The sequence below is a fragment of the Melanerpes formicivorus genome, unplaced genomic scaffold (assembly GCF_026170545.1).
Source record: "Melanerpes formicivorus ecotype bairdi unplaced genomic scaffold, bMelFor1.0.p_v2 SCAF_21, whole genome shotgun sequence".
In the NCBI taxonomy this organism is placed as follows: domain Eukaryota; kingdom Metazoa; phylum Chordata; class Aves; order Piciformes; family Picidae; genus Melanerpes; species Melanerpes formicivorus.
This window is the reverse complement of record NW_027142373.1, coordinates 5255875-5270663: the sequence shown is the minus strand read 5'-3', so window position 1 is coordinate 5270663 and position 14789 is coordinate 5255875. Positions and strand designations below refer to the sequence as shown.

Sequence of the window (14789 nt, the reverse complement as noted above, 5' to 3'; positions counted from 1 at the left end):
ACAAGGGTTCTTGAGATCAAAGCCTGGCAGAGAGAGAGAAAAGAAGGGGGAAAGGATGAGAAGGGCAGAAATAAACTTCTGAGCCTGCTGGGAGACAGCTTTGGAAAACTCAAGATAACTACTCCAGTACAGCTCCAGCACTGGCTCTAATTAGGATAAGTCAGGGTTCTCCTAATTGCTTTTAATTCCCATAGCTTCTTTGGAAGCAGGATTGACCTCACACAGGGTGTACAGTGCTGTGTTGGATCATGTGGATGTGGAGGAGAGCACCACATCCAAGGGCCATATCCTTCTCACCTTGCTGGTAAGGATGCAACACTCAGAAGCAATGTCCCATATGGGAACAGGTTTGCAGGCTGACCAGATAAAGAGGGAGAAGGGAGGCCAAGGACATCATGGCCTACAAGACTACCTATCTCCATCAGCACAGCCTTCGCAAGGCAAGATGCAGGTGACATCGTGCCTCCCTCAGCTGAATGAAATCTTTCCTTTTTGCAGATGTTGCTCTTACAATCACCCCAAACCATGCAGTCAGATGCCCTTCAGGTGGAGCTACTGACCTGCGATAAAGAGCAGATGGAGCATTTTTTGCCCTCCATGTGCTTTGAAATGCACCACGTGCATTTGAGCTGCTCCATACCTTTATTCACTTTCTTTTCCTTTAAAGCTTTTATTTTCTTTCTTCAATGAGCTGCCGGGCTTCTTCTTAGAGGGCAGACATCTCTTGCCAAGCTCTCTTACAGAAGGAAGAATGGAATTCCCTCTGTTTCCATTTGGAGATCACAGAGGTATCCTGCATCAGCTCAGACAGCCAAAGCTCTCTTGCCTAAGGTGTAAACAGAGAAAATACCAACTTGTGATTTGCCTCTACCTTTCCAGCAAAAGTGAAGTCAGCACAAGTATCAACATGGGAGAAAGGAAAGAATGATCTGCTGTTCTGTCTGGCATTCTCTGTGCGCATGAAGAAGGACTCAGCCAGATGAAAGAGTAAGGGTGGAAATTCTTTGGCTAAAGGTAGACATTCATCCTTCCTGGGAGCTGACAACCATTGCACCAGTCAAGGATGCTAAAAGACTTCAAAAACAGAGCTTAAAGCCATATTATTTCTCTGGGTAATCTCTCTGCCCCAGGGTGAGATTCATCCCTCTTCATGAAGATCCTGTGCTATTAACTATAGAAATCCATCTTTTCCCCTTAACAGCCTATTATACATCAATTAAATGAAACTCTGATAATGATTTCAGTGGAGGCAGTATCTTGGAGTTTATTAGTCTTGGGCAGCAGCAGCAGCAGTCAGATCTTTCTCAAAGCCTAATAATCCAGACATTTCTCAGGTGGTGACCTCAGAGTGCTCTGGTTTGGTTTGTTCTGTACAGCAGAGCTGTGAGTGTCTGCAGAAGGGAGCAGTATGCTCCTGAGGCAGCAGAAGGTGGCTCAGGCAGCCCAACCATGAGGCACCACTCCTGCCATGTAATGCAAAACAATTAAGGAGTTAATTTGCATACCAAGTCTGGTTTATGCACAGCAAGGTATTTTCATGGAATTGTTTCAGCTGGGAAAAGACCTCCAAGGTCCTGCTGAAGAGCTCCGTCACACCAGGGCAGATGAGCTAAGCCAGACAAATCAGGTTTTGAATCCCAGAGGACATCTCATCCCAAACCTTCCTTGCATGCTGATTTCCACCTGCCAAGAACCCAGAATCATGAAACAGGCTCCTTTGAAGTTTAGTTTAAACATTTTGAAAGAATGACCATTTCTTTAAACATTATTATACATTTTTGCACACCAGGGAAAACTGCAGCCAGGCTGAACTTGGCATGTCGAGAGAGTCAGCATGCACTGCTGGTTTGAGGAAAATAGGAAGCAGTTGGTTCATGCAGCCTTCTCTGATGCACCTGCTGCACTCCTGTCTGTGTTGGGCTCTTGTTGACTTGCCAACACCAATGTGGGCAGGGGAAGGAGAAGAGTTTAGCTCTCTAGACACCAATATACACCATTTCCCAACAAGAGAAGGGAAGGACACTGACAGGAGAGGGTGCTAATGACTTAGGCAAAAGGAGCAAACGAGGTAGAATATGCAGAGAGTGGCCCCTGACTTGCTGTCCATGCAGCAAACATCAAAGCCAGGGTCATGCCAGTGAGCAGCTCGGACAGAAAATAAGCAGATTCAGGCAGTGGCAGCCAATCTGTATCTCTAAATCCAGTCCTATAATTATTATCACAAGCTTTCCGAGAGACCATTAGATTTGAAAAGTAAATTTGAGTTTATAAATGGAATCTTCCGAGATAGGGTCAGGGCTCTGTCCGAGGCATCAGTTAATAACATTATAGACTGATAAGAGGTTTGAAAAACCAGGGGAGGGGTCAGACCTGCACTGAAAAGCTTCATGGCCATCCTCAGCTGCTGCAGCCTGTTTGATTCCAGTTAGATCAGCAGTTTCCAGCTGAGTCACAGTTGTGCAGCCTCAGTATGTGCCCTGGAGGCCACACACAAACAGGGGGAAAGGATCTTCCCAACCCGGACAAATAAGGGCACTGAGTCTCTTTGGTTGCTTGAGACATGTCCCTGTTACTCTTCCCCAACCCATTGCACAAACCCCAGCTCTACACTTGTGCCATAAGGCTCAGGAGACAAATGAGGTCTGTATGAAGCTCAGTCTGGCACTGAGCTGAGGAGCATCATTTCAGTAAGGGGATGGGTCCAGGCAAACAGGAAACATAGGGATTTGAAGATGAGTTTCCTGCTCAATTATTTAATCCCTTTCCAAATCTTTCCATGTGCTTGCTTATGTCCTGTGTTTCCCCCTCCACCCCGTCCCTTGCTTTGTAGTTTGTGCAGACTTCGAGCATTTTTTCCCCTTCTTTCAGCTCACAGCTAATGATCTGGAGCTCTGCAGTGCCAGGTATGACCTTAAGAAAGTCCCTCAGTCTCTCTCTGGGGAAGACCCTCCTGTGGTCCAAGCTGCTTTAGCGTTTGTGTTCTCATCTGGGAAATAATGATGGTGTAACCTTTCCTCCTGCCTTTTGTCCAGGCAGAGAATGATCTGTCTCATCCTAAAGTGTTTCAGACAAGGACTGTGCTCACCAGACAGCCATAAACACAGCCATACAATAACCTCCAGCCCCATCTCCTCAGCTGATTTACAGACATGCTGCACTCACCAGTTCATTCTCAGGGTTTGTCATTGTTTGGTTGTTGTCAGTTTTTTTATTATTTATTTAGAAATAATAAAATAAGACATAATATATAAAAATCTGTACAATCCACAATTTGTGCAGTACATTAGGAAGACTTTGATACAAAAAGGCTGCAAACAGGAAAATAGTAATGGACAACTGTCAGATGCCTAGATTGTTCACCTTACAATAGCTGCAGGCCAAAAGTCATTACAAAAATCAGTTTCTGGTTGGCTGTGGGATGGCAACTATGCAGCACCCTTCTACTCTGCAATGGTCATGAGCAGCCATAATTTAAAGACATTACAGTACTTCTCAGTTTTACCTTGTACTCCATTATGAAAGAAAAAGACCTAAGAGAACAAATAAAGTATCTGGACCCTTTGTCTTTTCCAAGAAGGGTGAGTGCTAAACTAACACCACAGAAGTTTTGTCATGGCTGGGAGAGAGCATCATTAAACACAGGTAGTCAGCAATGATTCCTACCCTCGCTACTTAACCGAGGACAACTCGCACAGAAGAGACAGAGGAAAGAGAAGATCCATCCCCACCTGCCTCAGAAATGCTCTTTTGTCACTGTACACAATATTATGTTTTAGACAATGTGTCTCATTCAAGTATTTTCAGGGAAGGGCAGAAATAACATATTCCCCCCCAGACCCTAAGCAAAATACAGTATAACCCTTCTGTGCGAGCCACTTTTTCCTGGATGAAGAGGCTGAACCAATGCCTGCTGGAGTCTGTGGGTAGAGCTCTGGCAGTTTATAGGGCCCCTGATCAAACATCACTTTGGCCCAGGACCACCAGGAACTGCAGAATTGCTGTCAGTCACTGTGTGGTCCATCTTCAAAAACCGACTAACCCGATCTGCTGCTGTAGAAGTGTGCTACAATAGCCTGTCCTACGCTGGCGTTAACCACGGCGTGCTGAGAAACAGAAAACGATGGACAAAGAGGGGAAGGGTACCGTGGAGGCTACATTGCAGGTGTCATTCTAGCAGCTTCCCCAGAGCCAGAGGCTGAGTGCAATTCTGCAATGTAAGAGTCAATCGGCAAAGACAAAGGGTTATCAGAGAAAGAAAATAAAAGGGAAAAAAAAAATAAAAGAGAAAGAAAAAGAAAAAAGAGAGAGAGTAAAAAAAAAAAGCTTGTGGCAGAGAGCATAAGGGATTAGCTCAATGCACACCCTCGATGAGAGTAGCACTCAGAAAGCTGGCAACTTTAAAAAATGCCAGTAAATAGAACAGGTTTTCAAATTAAAAGCCCATGCTTACAAATAAATAAAGAGAAGTTGATAGCATTAGGAATCCTATAAGGCTTGCAAGTATTTGCTAAAAACAAAAAATCGTGCTAACCGGTAGCATCTAGGTTCTAGCTACTGAGACTGCCGAGCAGAAGTTATACTTTTTGTGGCCTTTTCTTCGTCGTCGTTTTCCTCCTTGCCTTCCTTTACAGACTTCTATTTACATTTGGCTTTAAATATGAAAATACTTGATAAACTTTATAAAATGTACATTTTAAAAATAGTTCTGAAAAAAACTGACTCCAAAACGAAACGAAACAAAACAAAGAAAACCCCCAAACCTCTGCACCAGAAATGTTAAGGGGGAGGGGATTTTATTTATTTATTTATTTTCCCTCTGAATTTCTCTTGCTTTAAAGAACCAAGCTGAATTCTGCATTTCTCAACCCTTCCCCAATCTCTCATCCCACTTTCAAATAGGTCAAGTATAATTTAGCGGGAGCACTGGGCATCTGGGGGATGCTGACAGGGTCCCCTTTCTCCTGGTCAGCCTCCCTTTTCCATCCCTTCTCCATCGTGTTTCATGCACCCTCTGTTTCACTGAATACTCTTTGGTTTAGTGTTTGGTTTTTGTTTTTGTTGTTTTTTTTTCTTTCACAAGAATATCACAATAGCAGCACTAGCAGCACTCAGTTGCCTTCACCACTGTTGACCCAGAAACTGCAATCAAATCACCTTTACATGTTCAGCCTTTCCTTTCTTTTACATCCCCCCACCCCAGTAACAGCCTTAGTACTTGCACTTAATCATCTGCCCTCTCTAGGAGCCGAATCTATGTTTACAATGTCGAATTTCCACAGCTTTGAACCCACCCACTGTAGATACTATCTTATCAGAAACCATTTCATTGCAGGCATTTCTTTCAGGCAGGGCTGGAAGGGGCCAGAGGCCTTCACAGATATCCATTTGCAGAAGACATTAGACCTAGAACAAGCTGTTTTTTAATGGCATACAGTGATCCAATACTGTGAGAGTTGACTAGGGTAATCGTCCCCACCACCACCCCTCTCCACCTGCTCCTTGAGAAGCAGGCGTGAAGCACACGTTCACTGTCTCTTTGAGCTTTAGAGGCACAGAGAATTTAAAGCCTTCTGGGTGAAGGAGCCAAAATACCTCCAGAGCCAGAGCTTCCCCAAAGGTCAAAATCTGCTCAGGGCTCAGTGACATATCTCATCCACTGACCACTCAGCTGGTATTTGAAGGGGACTAGAGGCAAGGGATGGATCTCACTGCAGGCTCATCCTCCCCTCATCTAAAATCAGATGGAAAATTTGCTTCCCCTCTCAAAATCAGGTGAAAAATACACTTTTCCTGACACTTTTGCTCTGCTGAAGAGCAGCACTTTGTACAAAGCGCCACAATCCCTGTGCCATTCCCAAGCGCTGTGCTGTTGAAGTTGGTTTTTCTTCTCCGTCACTCTCTACCTTCCTCTTCCCAAACCTCCTCTTCCCAGGGATTTATCTATCGCTCAGCTCATCTGTGCCTGCACACCAGCTCCAGCAGCTTCAGCGTGTCCCTGGCATAGCTTCACTGGTAAGCAGCCGAGGGGCTGGGGTCAGGCGCCTGCAGCACACAGAGGATGGCTCAGTTTTCAGATGAGGTCCAGCGTTGGGTTGGGAATGTGTGAGCTAAGACTTGACCTTCTGCTGCCAGCTCCTCCAGCGACCAGAGAGGACAGATATTTGCTGGTTTGCTTTCCCCCAACTGCATTTCTCTCCTTACAAGAAGGAAGGGAATTTACTTCCCCATAGAATAGCAGCGAGGGGCAAGGGGAAGAGTCCTAGCTCACTTTAGATCCCAGTCTTAAGCTTTTAGAATAAGGTGCAAAATAAAGGTCAAGAAAAGGAAAAATAAAAATTAAAAAAAAAGAAAAAAAATAAACCAAAAGAACTGTCTGAGGTTTGATTTTTTTTTGTTTGTTTAAAGCAGCCTGTTCCTTTCTTTTTTTCTTTTTCCTCCTTTTTTTTTCCTCTTTTTTTTTTCTTTTTTAACTTTTTCTATTTAAATAAACTCCACTGTGCAAAACTGTGCATTTTCTTTGGTATCCACTTAGGTAGTTTAAACTTAGGTTGTTTGTTTGTTTGTTTGTTTTCCCTTATGTGTGTCTATAGATATATTTATTTATTTTTCTTTTAGACAGAGAATTAAATTCTCCCCCCCCAAAAAAAACATAATTTTGCTGGCGGCTACTGATTGGCCTCATGTTACATAATGCCCCTTTATGTAATTGGAAAGAGAGAAATTGATTCTAGCTATCAAACTACTGGCCTCAAAAGGAGTTTAGACTTTCTGGCAACGTTGGCCTCTCTGAAGTGATCACAAACTTTTCAACCCAAAAGGTTCAACACTGACTTTTTATCCCTTTGTTGTTGTTGTTGTTTTTTTCTTTTCTTATTTTTTTTTTAATTACACAAAAGAAAATAAAAACTACACTGCAACAAAAATAACCATTTGTGTTCATGTAGTTAGCAGCAGCTTCTTAAAAAAAAAAATAATAATAATAAAATAAGGCAAATCCTTGCCTTTGTTATGCCATTAAAAACATTCTTGTTCCCTAGAGAGAAGCATTCTGGAAAAAAAAAAGATGAAAAACAAAAAATAAAGAAATAAAATAATAATAACCCAACCAAAGCTTGCCTGCAAGTTCAAGTTTTGTAAAAAAATATATACATAATTTATTCTACAACATATGTGCCTTCTGTTCATACTTAGACATGTTTAGTGCTTTGTGTTTAGAGTTCATTTTCTGTCGTCCCACCTCTGAGGACAGCCCTAAAACCAGCCTGGGTTTCTCAGGTCTGCTTGCCTTCACGCCACTCTTCGACAGTACCGTTGTCTGAAAACTGTTCTGGGCCAACTTCTCAGGTCAACGTGCCTTTGACCAGTCGATGCATTTTGGTTTTCCTTTCAACCAAAAGAGAGAGGAAGAGTTTTGTCAGTCATATTTCCGACTCTCGCCGTAGCGGCCGTGGCTCTAGAGGCACGCCTGCTTGGTTGTGGTGGTCCATGTCTGGGTGGGTGTCTGTGCTCATGCTCTCAGGCACCCCTGTGTCAATCTCGTCCTCCTCTTTGCTGGTGAGGGCCACTTCATTCTCGTAGCAAAAGGAGTTTGCATTAGAGAGAATATATTTCTTTTCTGCTAAGTCTCTGGCACTACAGATGGGTGTGTTGGGCACTTCGTATGTTTTGTGGAACCTCGAGTAGTCCACTTTGTAGTAGTTTTTCTCTTCGAAGAGCACAGGCTCGTAGCGGTGGCCCCAGAGGATTTCGTTTGCCAGATATGAGCTACGGCACTGGGTGGTCATGGCGGTAGCTTCCACCATGCCCTCTAATATTACTACAATTTCAAAGTCTGCATTGTCCATGTCTTGTTTGCTCAAGTCATACAAAGGACTGTCTTCATCTATTTCATGGACTATTGTAATTGGGGAGACCAGGAATATGCGGTCTATCCCACTGTCAAACCCTACATTGATGTCTATTTGATCCAAGGGAATGTACTCCCCTTCCGACGTGATCCTGGATTTGAGGAGCTGTGCTCGCACGTGCGCCTCCACCAAGTGGCTTTTCCTCAGGTTTCCAACACGCCACATCAGGCACAGTTTTCCATCTCTCATGGCCACCACGGCATTGTGGCTGAAGACTAGAGTTTCATTTCTCTTTTTTGGCTTCGCCATCTTTGCCATGACAGCACCAATGATGAAGGCATCAATGATGCAGCCTACTATAGACTGGAAAACCACCATGAAAACTGCAATGGGGCACTCGTCTGTGACACACCTGAAGCCATAGCCAATAGTGGTCTGGGTCTCGATGGAGAACAGAAAGGCTGCGGTGAAGCTGCTCACTTGAGAGACACAAGGTTTGCTGTTCTCCTGATTCTCCAGATCCCCATGCAACAGCGCAATCAACCAAAACACACAGCCAAAGAAAAGCCAGGAGAGGATGAATGTCAGGCAGAAGATAACTAGCATCCACCTCCAGCGGATGTCCACGCAAGTGGTGAAGATGTCTGCCAGGTATCGCTGTCCCTTCTCCCCCACGTTAATAAACTGGACGTTGCAGTGGCCATCTTTCTTGACAAAGCGGCTCCTGCACTGCTGTCTGGTGTGTACCTTGCTCTTTCCATTCCCAAAGCCGTTGGCAACGGCCATGGTCGACAGCTTCATGCCGTCCTCTTCCGAAGACACGATGCTGTAGCGGTTGGTTCGCACGCTGCCCATCACTACTGCTGTGGACTGAGGTGCTTCTGCTTTAGAAAACAGTCTAAGTTTCTGCAAAACCCTTTGGAGAAACAGTTTTGAAAGTTCTAGAGGAACACACACACACAGAAAAACAGGGGAGAGGCTGAAGTCCCCAAAAGTCCTTGGCTCAACCAAGGACGGTCTTCTGGCATGCAGCGTTAGCTTAACAAGTAACCGTCATAGAGAGGGCATGGTCTGCAAAAGAAAGAGAAATGTCATATTAGAGCTTGGAGGAAAAGGATGAGGAATCAAACCTGAAAGAATCCAATAAAATTACTCCTGTGGACCTGCAGGAACTTTCCATATTCTTAACAGCGTATTTTGGATTGCACAACGTGCTCAGTTGTATATTGACATTAGGACTGCAAAGAAAGTACTGCTCTCACTGAGAAGAGCACTGGAGTGATCATGTCGCACAAGCCTCTAAGCAATATTGACTTCAAAGCTGGACATGCAAAGGAAGCATCTTTGTACTTATTTTGAAACAAACAATCGATGCTCACACTCGTCTGGTCAAAGATAAACAACGAGGCAGCTTCTAGTGACACACAAGGTGTCTCCTGGACTCTTTTACCTACCACAAATGCAAAAGGGAAGGTGATGTGTGCTGAGAAAAGCAATAAACCTGGAGAATGCAAAATGTTACTGATTTCCACGAATTACATCAGAGAACTTTTCTCCTTAATTAAGCTAAAAATAGGAGTTGCTTATCCTCTGCAATAGAACGAGTAAGGGCTTCTCATCTCTAACTCCATGAACTCTCTGGGATCTGTGCCGTTTTTACACTCACATTATGTTTAAAGTGTAAGAACCCAACTAAATCTTGTAACAACCCTCATCTGCTCCTGCTAACACCACTAGCAAAAGGCTGCAATGGTGTGGGACCAGACAAGTGTCTTTGTAACACCTTTGGTAGGAAGCAAGCTGCAGCACCTTTCCCTCTGGAGCCTGAGGCAGCCAGTTCTACCTCCGATGGATAACGGTTCTGACTGTCCCTGCGGGTCTTAAACATCAGCAATTAAGATTCAAGAGAGAGGCTACAAAACCTTCTTCCTGAGGGTAGAAGCCACGAAACTTGTTTCAGGGAGGTCTGGCTTAGACCCAGGTCTAGCTTTTAACAAGTGCGTCATCCATTAAGTCATGCACTTTATATCAGGAAATGTAATTGAAATGCTGCAGAGGAGAAGAGATGTGTTAATGCAACTGCTTCATCCACACATGCACCCCATGGAGGAAATAAGACTAAAATCAAGGAATGAGGAATGTCTACTGCCCTTTTGTCATAGGAGAGGAGACTTCAGGACTATTTACAGTAGTGGTGGATAAATTGTGATGCTTCTTCATAAATCAATATTGTCAAAACTCATCCGAGTTTGTTCAAAACCCAACAAAACTGCAGCCACCAAGAAACACAACTTCTGCCCACAAAGTGACCTCAGTGGCTCGTCCTCAGATTCGTATCCTTTCCCCAAAACAGCTCTTAAAGTCCTGTAGAGATGTCCCAAAAACTTGAAGAATTGCAAACAGTTTCTCAGCCCTCCCACATCCTTCAACCACATTACAAGGGCCTGAGGTCAGCAAACACTTGTTAGGAAAAGAGCAGGTGACAAACAGAAAACACCAGCATGCTCACAGTTGCCTGCAGGCTGCTTTTTCCCTCTTGAATCCTTCTGGGTTTACTTTTACCTTCTCTTTTTTTCCCTCACTTCTGTTTGTTGTGCAAGAATGCGTCCCAACGCCTACTTGCCGAGATTAGTCATCTGTGACTTCAGCGCCGTACAAGACGTTTTGGCAGCTCCTAATAGGTTTGGTAATGCCAGGTTTGGAGTATGGCTCTCAGCAATGTAGGCTTAGGTATAGCTGCCTTCGTACTTCTGTCTTCCCTACACCATGTAAGGATTCACTTTCCCCCCACACACACCTTCTTGTTCATGAGGTTTCTCAATCATGTCAGGCTATTATTCTCAAAAATACAAAGGAATTCTTTTAATGTTCACTTAATTTAAGAAAAAAAAAAATTCTATTAGAAACCTGAACACAGAGGGAAAGGGAAATTACTCATAATAGGTTCCACACAACTTCTTGAAAAGCCATTGCTCTGGTCTGCAAATCGATCGCTCTTATAAACCACATCCTACAATCCCAGTTGTGTTTGACTTCTACACTGAGTCTGTTTTGTTCCAAGCTGATGGAAACACAGCCCAGGAGACAGCTGATTTTGAAGCTTTTTTTTTCTCTCTCTTTTTTTTTTTTCCTCCTGCAATGTCTCATGGATTTTAGGAGAAAACTTGTGGTGCAGAAAAAGATAAACTGTAAAGCTGCAAGTGTCTGAATATGCAACTCCCTCCGCAAAAATCTTGACCAGAGGACATTTGTTTGAATTCCATGAATCAGTGAAATCTGAGCACCAGGTTCCTGCAGCAAGCTGGTTGCACTTAGAATTTTGGGACCTGAACTAGGTATATACCTTGTCCTATTCCTGCTCTGAAGAGCTGAGAACCTTCTACATACTACAGACACAACGGTTCTCCTTCCTTGCTGCAGGCTGCTCTTGGGAGTGTACCTGCACCAATTGGGCTCTAATGATCCCTAAACTCTGGGGTGTGCCTGGGGACACCCTGTGCTACCTTTACAGCCTGCTTTAGCTGCATACAACAAAGCTGTGCCATGCTCCACTGCAGCAGAGCTGTCTTCTTTCCTTTACAGCACAACTTGCCTCTCTTCTTTACAAGTGCTTGGAGTGGGGAGGATGCCAGGATGGGAGCACAACCAGCACCGTGCGCAGGGACCAGCCACTGCAAGGCAGCAGAGGTCTGATCTTGCTCCCACTGGCCCTGTCAAACACCTTGTAGATGCACCAGCTGCCTAGTAACACACATTGTCAGTGCTCTGTCCAAAACTTCACAACTAGTTTCAGTAGAGGACCCCCCCCCAAATACCAAAAGCAATCAAACCAGCATAAAAATCTGACAGTGCTTCTTATTTTGCTAATCCACCTGCTGCTCAAAGGCAAAACAAGTTGCTGTCACCCAAGCCACCTCATTATTGTTGTTAGTAGCACCAAAGATGCCAAGATAGTGTGAGATCAGTTCTGCAAGCCACACTAGACAAAAGAAGCCAACCCAGTACCCACCACCCAACCCAAACCTTTGCCTAATTGGGCCCAACACATCGCTGCCAGACATAGACATGCATGTGGCTGTAAATTCAGTCATCACTAGGTGTGTTGCTATTATAAATCTGGGCTCCTTTTCCTCCTGGAAGGGACACCACAAGATCAGATCAGTGCAGCCTGGAATTACCAGCACTGGTTCCGACGCAGCATTACTGGGAAGGGCTGCCCTGGGCTCGCTCTGCTGTGAGGGGATGCTCAAAGGAGCAGAGCAAAACGGAGCTGTGCTGTATTTTCAGCATTTCTGAACCAACACTTGTGGAAATGCCACGATGAGAAGCCCAATCCTTCACTTTTCCCGTAGCAAGCATTCCCCCCTCCCCCCTTAAGACTTGCCCCCGGGGAAGACGTTCTTGTTGCATGTCTGAACTCTACAACGAACAGCTCGAGGGGAATTTGTGCAAAGGTTTCGTACTGAGGAAAGACTCTGAAGTGCAAAAAGAGCCGGGAGGGTGTAGAGAGGAGCACTAATGAGCGCCTGGAGCACTTATTCCCAAGCTGACGCCAGGCAGCTCTGCAGAGCAAGCCGGGCACATGTTGCTAAGCGAGCCCCAGCACCACCTTCGCCAAGCGCCTTCCCTCTGCCCTCGGTAAACAGAACAAAGGAGCGACTCGCTCCAGCGAAGCCTCTTCCCACAGTCCCTGCTCCCTCGCTGCTGGGTACAGCCACCCCCATAACTATCTTCCTGACCCCCTACATGGCTTAAGAGTCATTCCCCAGGGCTCCTCCAGCAGGTTGCGTAGGACTTAAGTTGCACAAAGTGTTGAGCTGCCTTCAGAAGGATCTGTCCTCTATGATCAGGAGGTGGGAGGGGGGGAAAGGCAACCAACAAATGAGAAAGGAAAAATAAATTAAAAAAAAAAAAAAAAAAAAAAAAAAAAAAAAGCAGCAGGCAGATGATATAGGGAATTTTTTTATTATTATTATTATTTTAAAAAGGACAAAGGGAAGGACAAGTGGCATTTACATCTGCTGTCCTGCAAAGGAGAGGGGTTCAGGGTATTTCTAGCTGATGACACAATAACTACAAGTGAAGAGCCAGCACCAGGGGGTGTACTTGATGCACCGGCTCCGAGGATGGAAAAGCAAACAAGTGTAAAGGTAAGGCTGAGCCACAGGAACAAGTGCGGCCGTTGCGGGCTGGAGCACTGGCAGCGGGCACGGAGAGGACTGAGACGCGGATCCTGGCTCAGCCCGGGCACCTGCAGCTCCCTGGTGCCTGGCTCTGGGACACGGCAAAGCAGACATTGAACAGGCAGATCCGTCTACAAATCTGCCATTTCTGATCAGTATTTTTTACTGTAACTGTCAGAGAATCATAGAATGGCTTGGTTTGGAAGAAATATTTAAAGCTAATCATGAACCAAGTTGAAACAATAGTCTTTTAACAGCCTCCACAGCTGCAAAACCATCCAGTTGGGGTTTTTTCCTTCCTATTTTAATGCTTTTTCTTTTTAGTAGGATGATTAAGACAACCCCTTTTTTTCAGAATGCCACTGAATGAAGTATAGGTTGGTTTCACACACCCCTAAAACATTTCGGACGCTCCTTTTCAAACCATGCATCTGATCTCCAAGACTTGCTACTTTTGACCTCTCTCTTGTACAGGAAACAACAAGCAAGAAGAACAGAGAGGGATGGAGCAGTGCTGGAGTTGTCATGCGAACTTCCAGCCCTTCCCCAGAATAAAATATCTCAGGAGCAAGGGGGGGAAGCAGCTGGTGCATGGAAAGTTATGAACATAAACAGATGCTGCAAAGCAGATGCTCGAGTGTTCCCAGCATACCTATCTAATTATTTTAGGCACTGAGAATAGCTCGTGGATGGTGCAAGAGAAATGCAGGAGTTCCCCCTCCAAAGGGCTATACCTACTCATGCAGCTCCTTCGCCGACAAGGAAAAATTCCCCCCGGCAATTCAGCTCCCACCGCATCGCCCCTACCCCTGCAAACCAGTGTCACACTAGGAGGGGCTGAGGGGTTGGAGAGTGAACTGGGTAGCTAGATGTAGAAAGAAGTTGGCTCCTTACCTGCCGCTGGCTCAGAGGAGGTGCTTATGGAGCTAAAGGGGGTAAAAGATCCAGCAGCGGGGGGGACGCAGCAAAGCCAATCCGGGGTGCCCGCCCGCCGCCGCACCGCTTGCAACTGAGCCTCTGAATGAGCCGCTGCCCCTTTTTGCCGCTGCCATGTGATGTTTAATAGCGGCCCCACCGGCTCCGCCCTCCGCGCTACTCCGCGCCAATGGCAGCCGGGAGGCCGGGCCGGGCCGAGCCGAGCCGGGCCAGCGGCGGGGCCGGGGCGAGCGCAGCGGAGCTGCTGCGAGGCCGGGCGGAGCGCGGGGATGTCCAGCTGGAGCTGGAGTGGAGCGGGGTGCCCGGTGAGAGGGATCCCGGGGGAAGCCGCGGTGCAGCCGCCCGGCCAGATTTACTCCGGTTGTGCCCGCGGGCACCCAGCACCTGCCACCGGTATCCCCCCAGCATCGTCGAAAAACGCTTTTGCAAGAGTTTACTGGGAGCTGGTGGAAATCTCATGTGGGGTCTGTGTGACTGCTCGCTTCTGCCTCGGGCTAATCTGCGAGGCACATGTGCTAAAGAAAAATACAAGAGAAAGACAATTTTTGTGCCTTTTGTTCCTTATTTTATTTCAGCCAAGAGAAATGCTCAGATGCAGGCTATCACCTCACAAACGCCTGACTCCCAACACTAGAAGCAAGTCAAGCACAGCTACGCAACATCCTTCTCTTTCACTGAAACCCCTCCCAAAGAAAGAGCTTTGATCCCTGGGCTGGGATCTTTTGGAGCAAGGATGGGAGCAAGAGCCTGGATGCAGAATGGAGGGTCTAAGACTTTGTTCCATAGATCACCTGTGGCACTTCAGTCCGCTGGTCACTGTTGA

At 45.8% G+C, this 14789-nt stretch overlaps 1 protein-coding gene across 1 annotated transcript; it reads right to left on the bottom strand.

Annotated features, from left to right (window-relative positions):
* Positions 1-4736: 4736 nt before the first annotated feature.
* Positions 4737-14038, bottom strand: KCNJ2 (potassium inwardly rectifying channel subfamily J member 2). The gene is made up of 2 exons (XM_068151174.1): positions 13925-14038; positions 4737-8918 (listed from the first exon to the last, which is right to left on the bottom strand). The coding sequence occupies exon 2, from the start codon at positions 8700-8702 to the stop codon at positions 7419-7421; it is 1284 nt and encodes a 427-aa protein (XP_068007275.1). The 5' UTR covers positions 8703-8918; positions 13925-14038; the 3' UTR covers positions 4737-7418.
* Positions 14039-14789: the final 751 nt, after the last annotated feature.

What these genes read in the sequence shown, in the direction of transcription:
- KCNJ2 (XM_068151174.1), bottom strand. Translation starts at nt 8,702, where the DNA reads ATGGGCAGCGTGCGAACCAACCGCTACAGCATCGTGTCTTCGGAAGAG.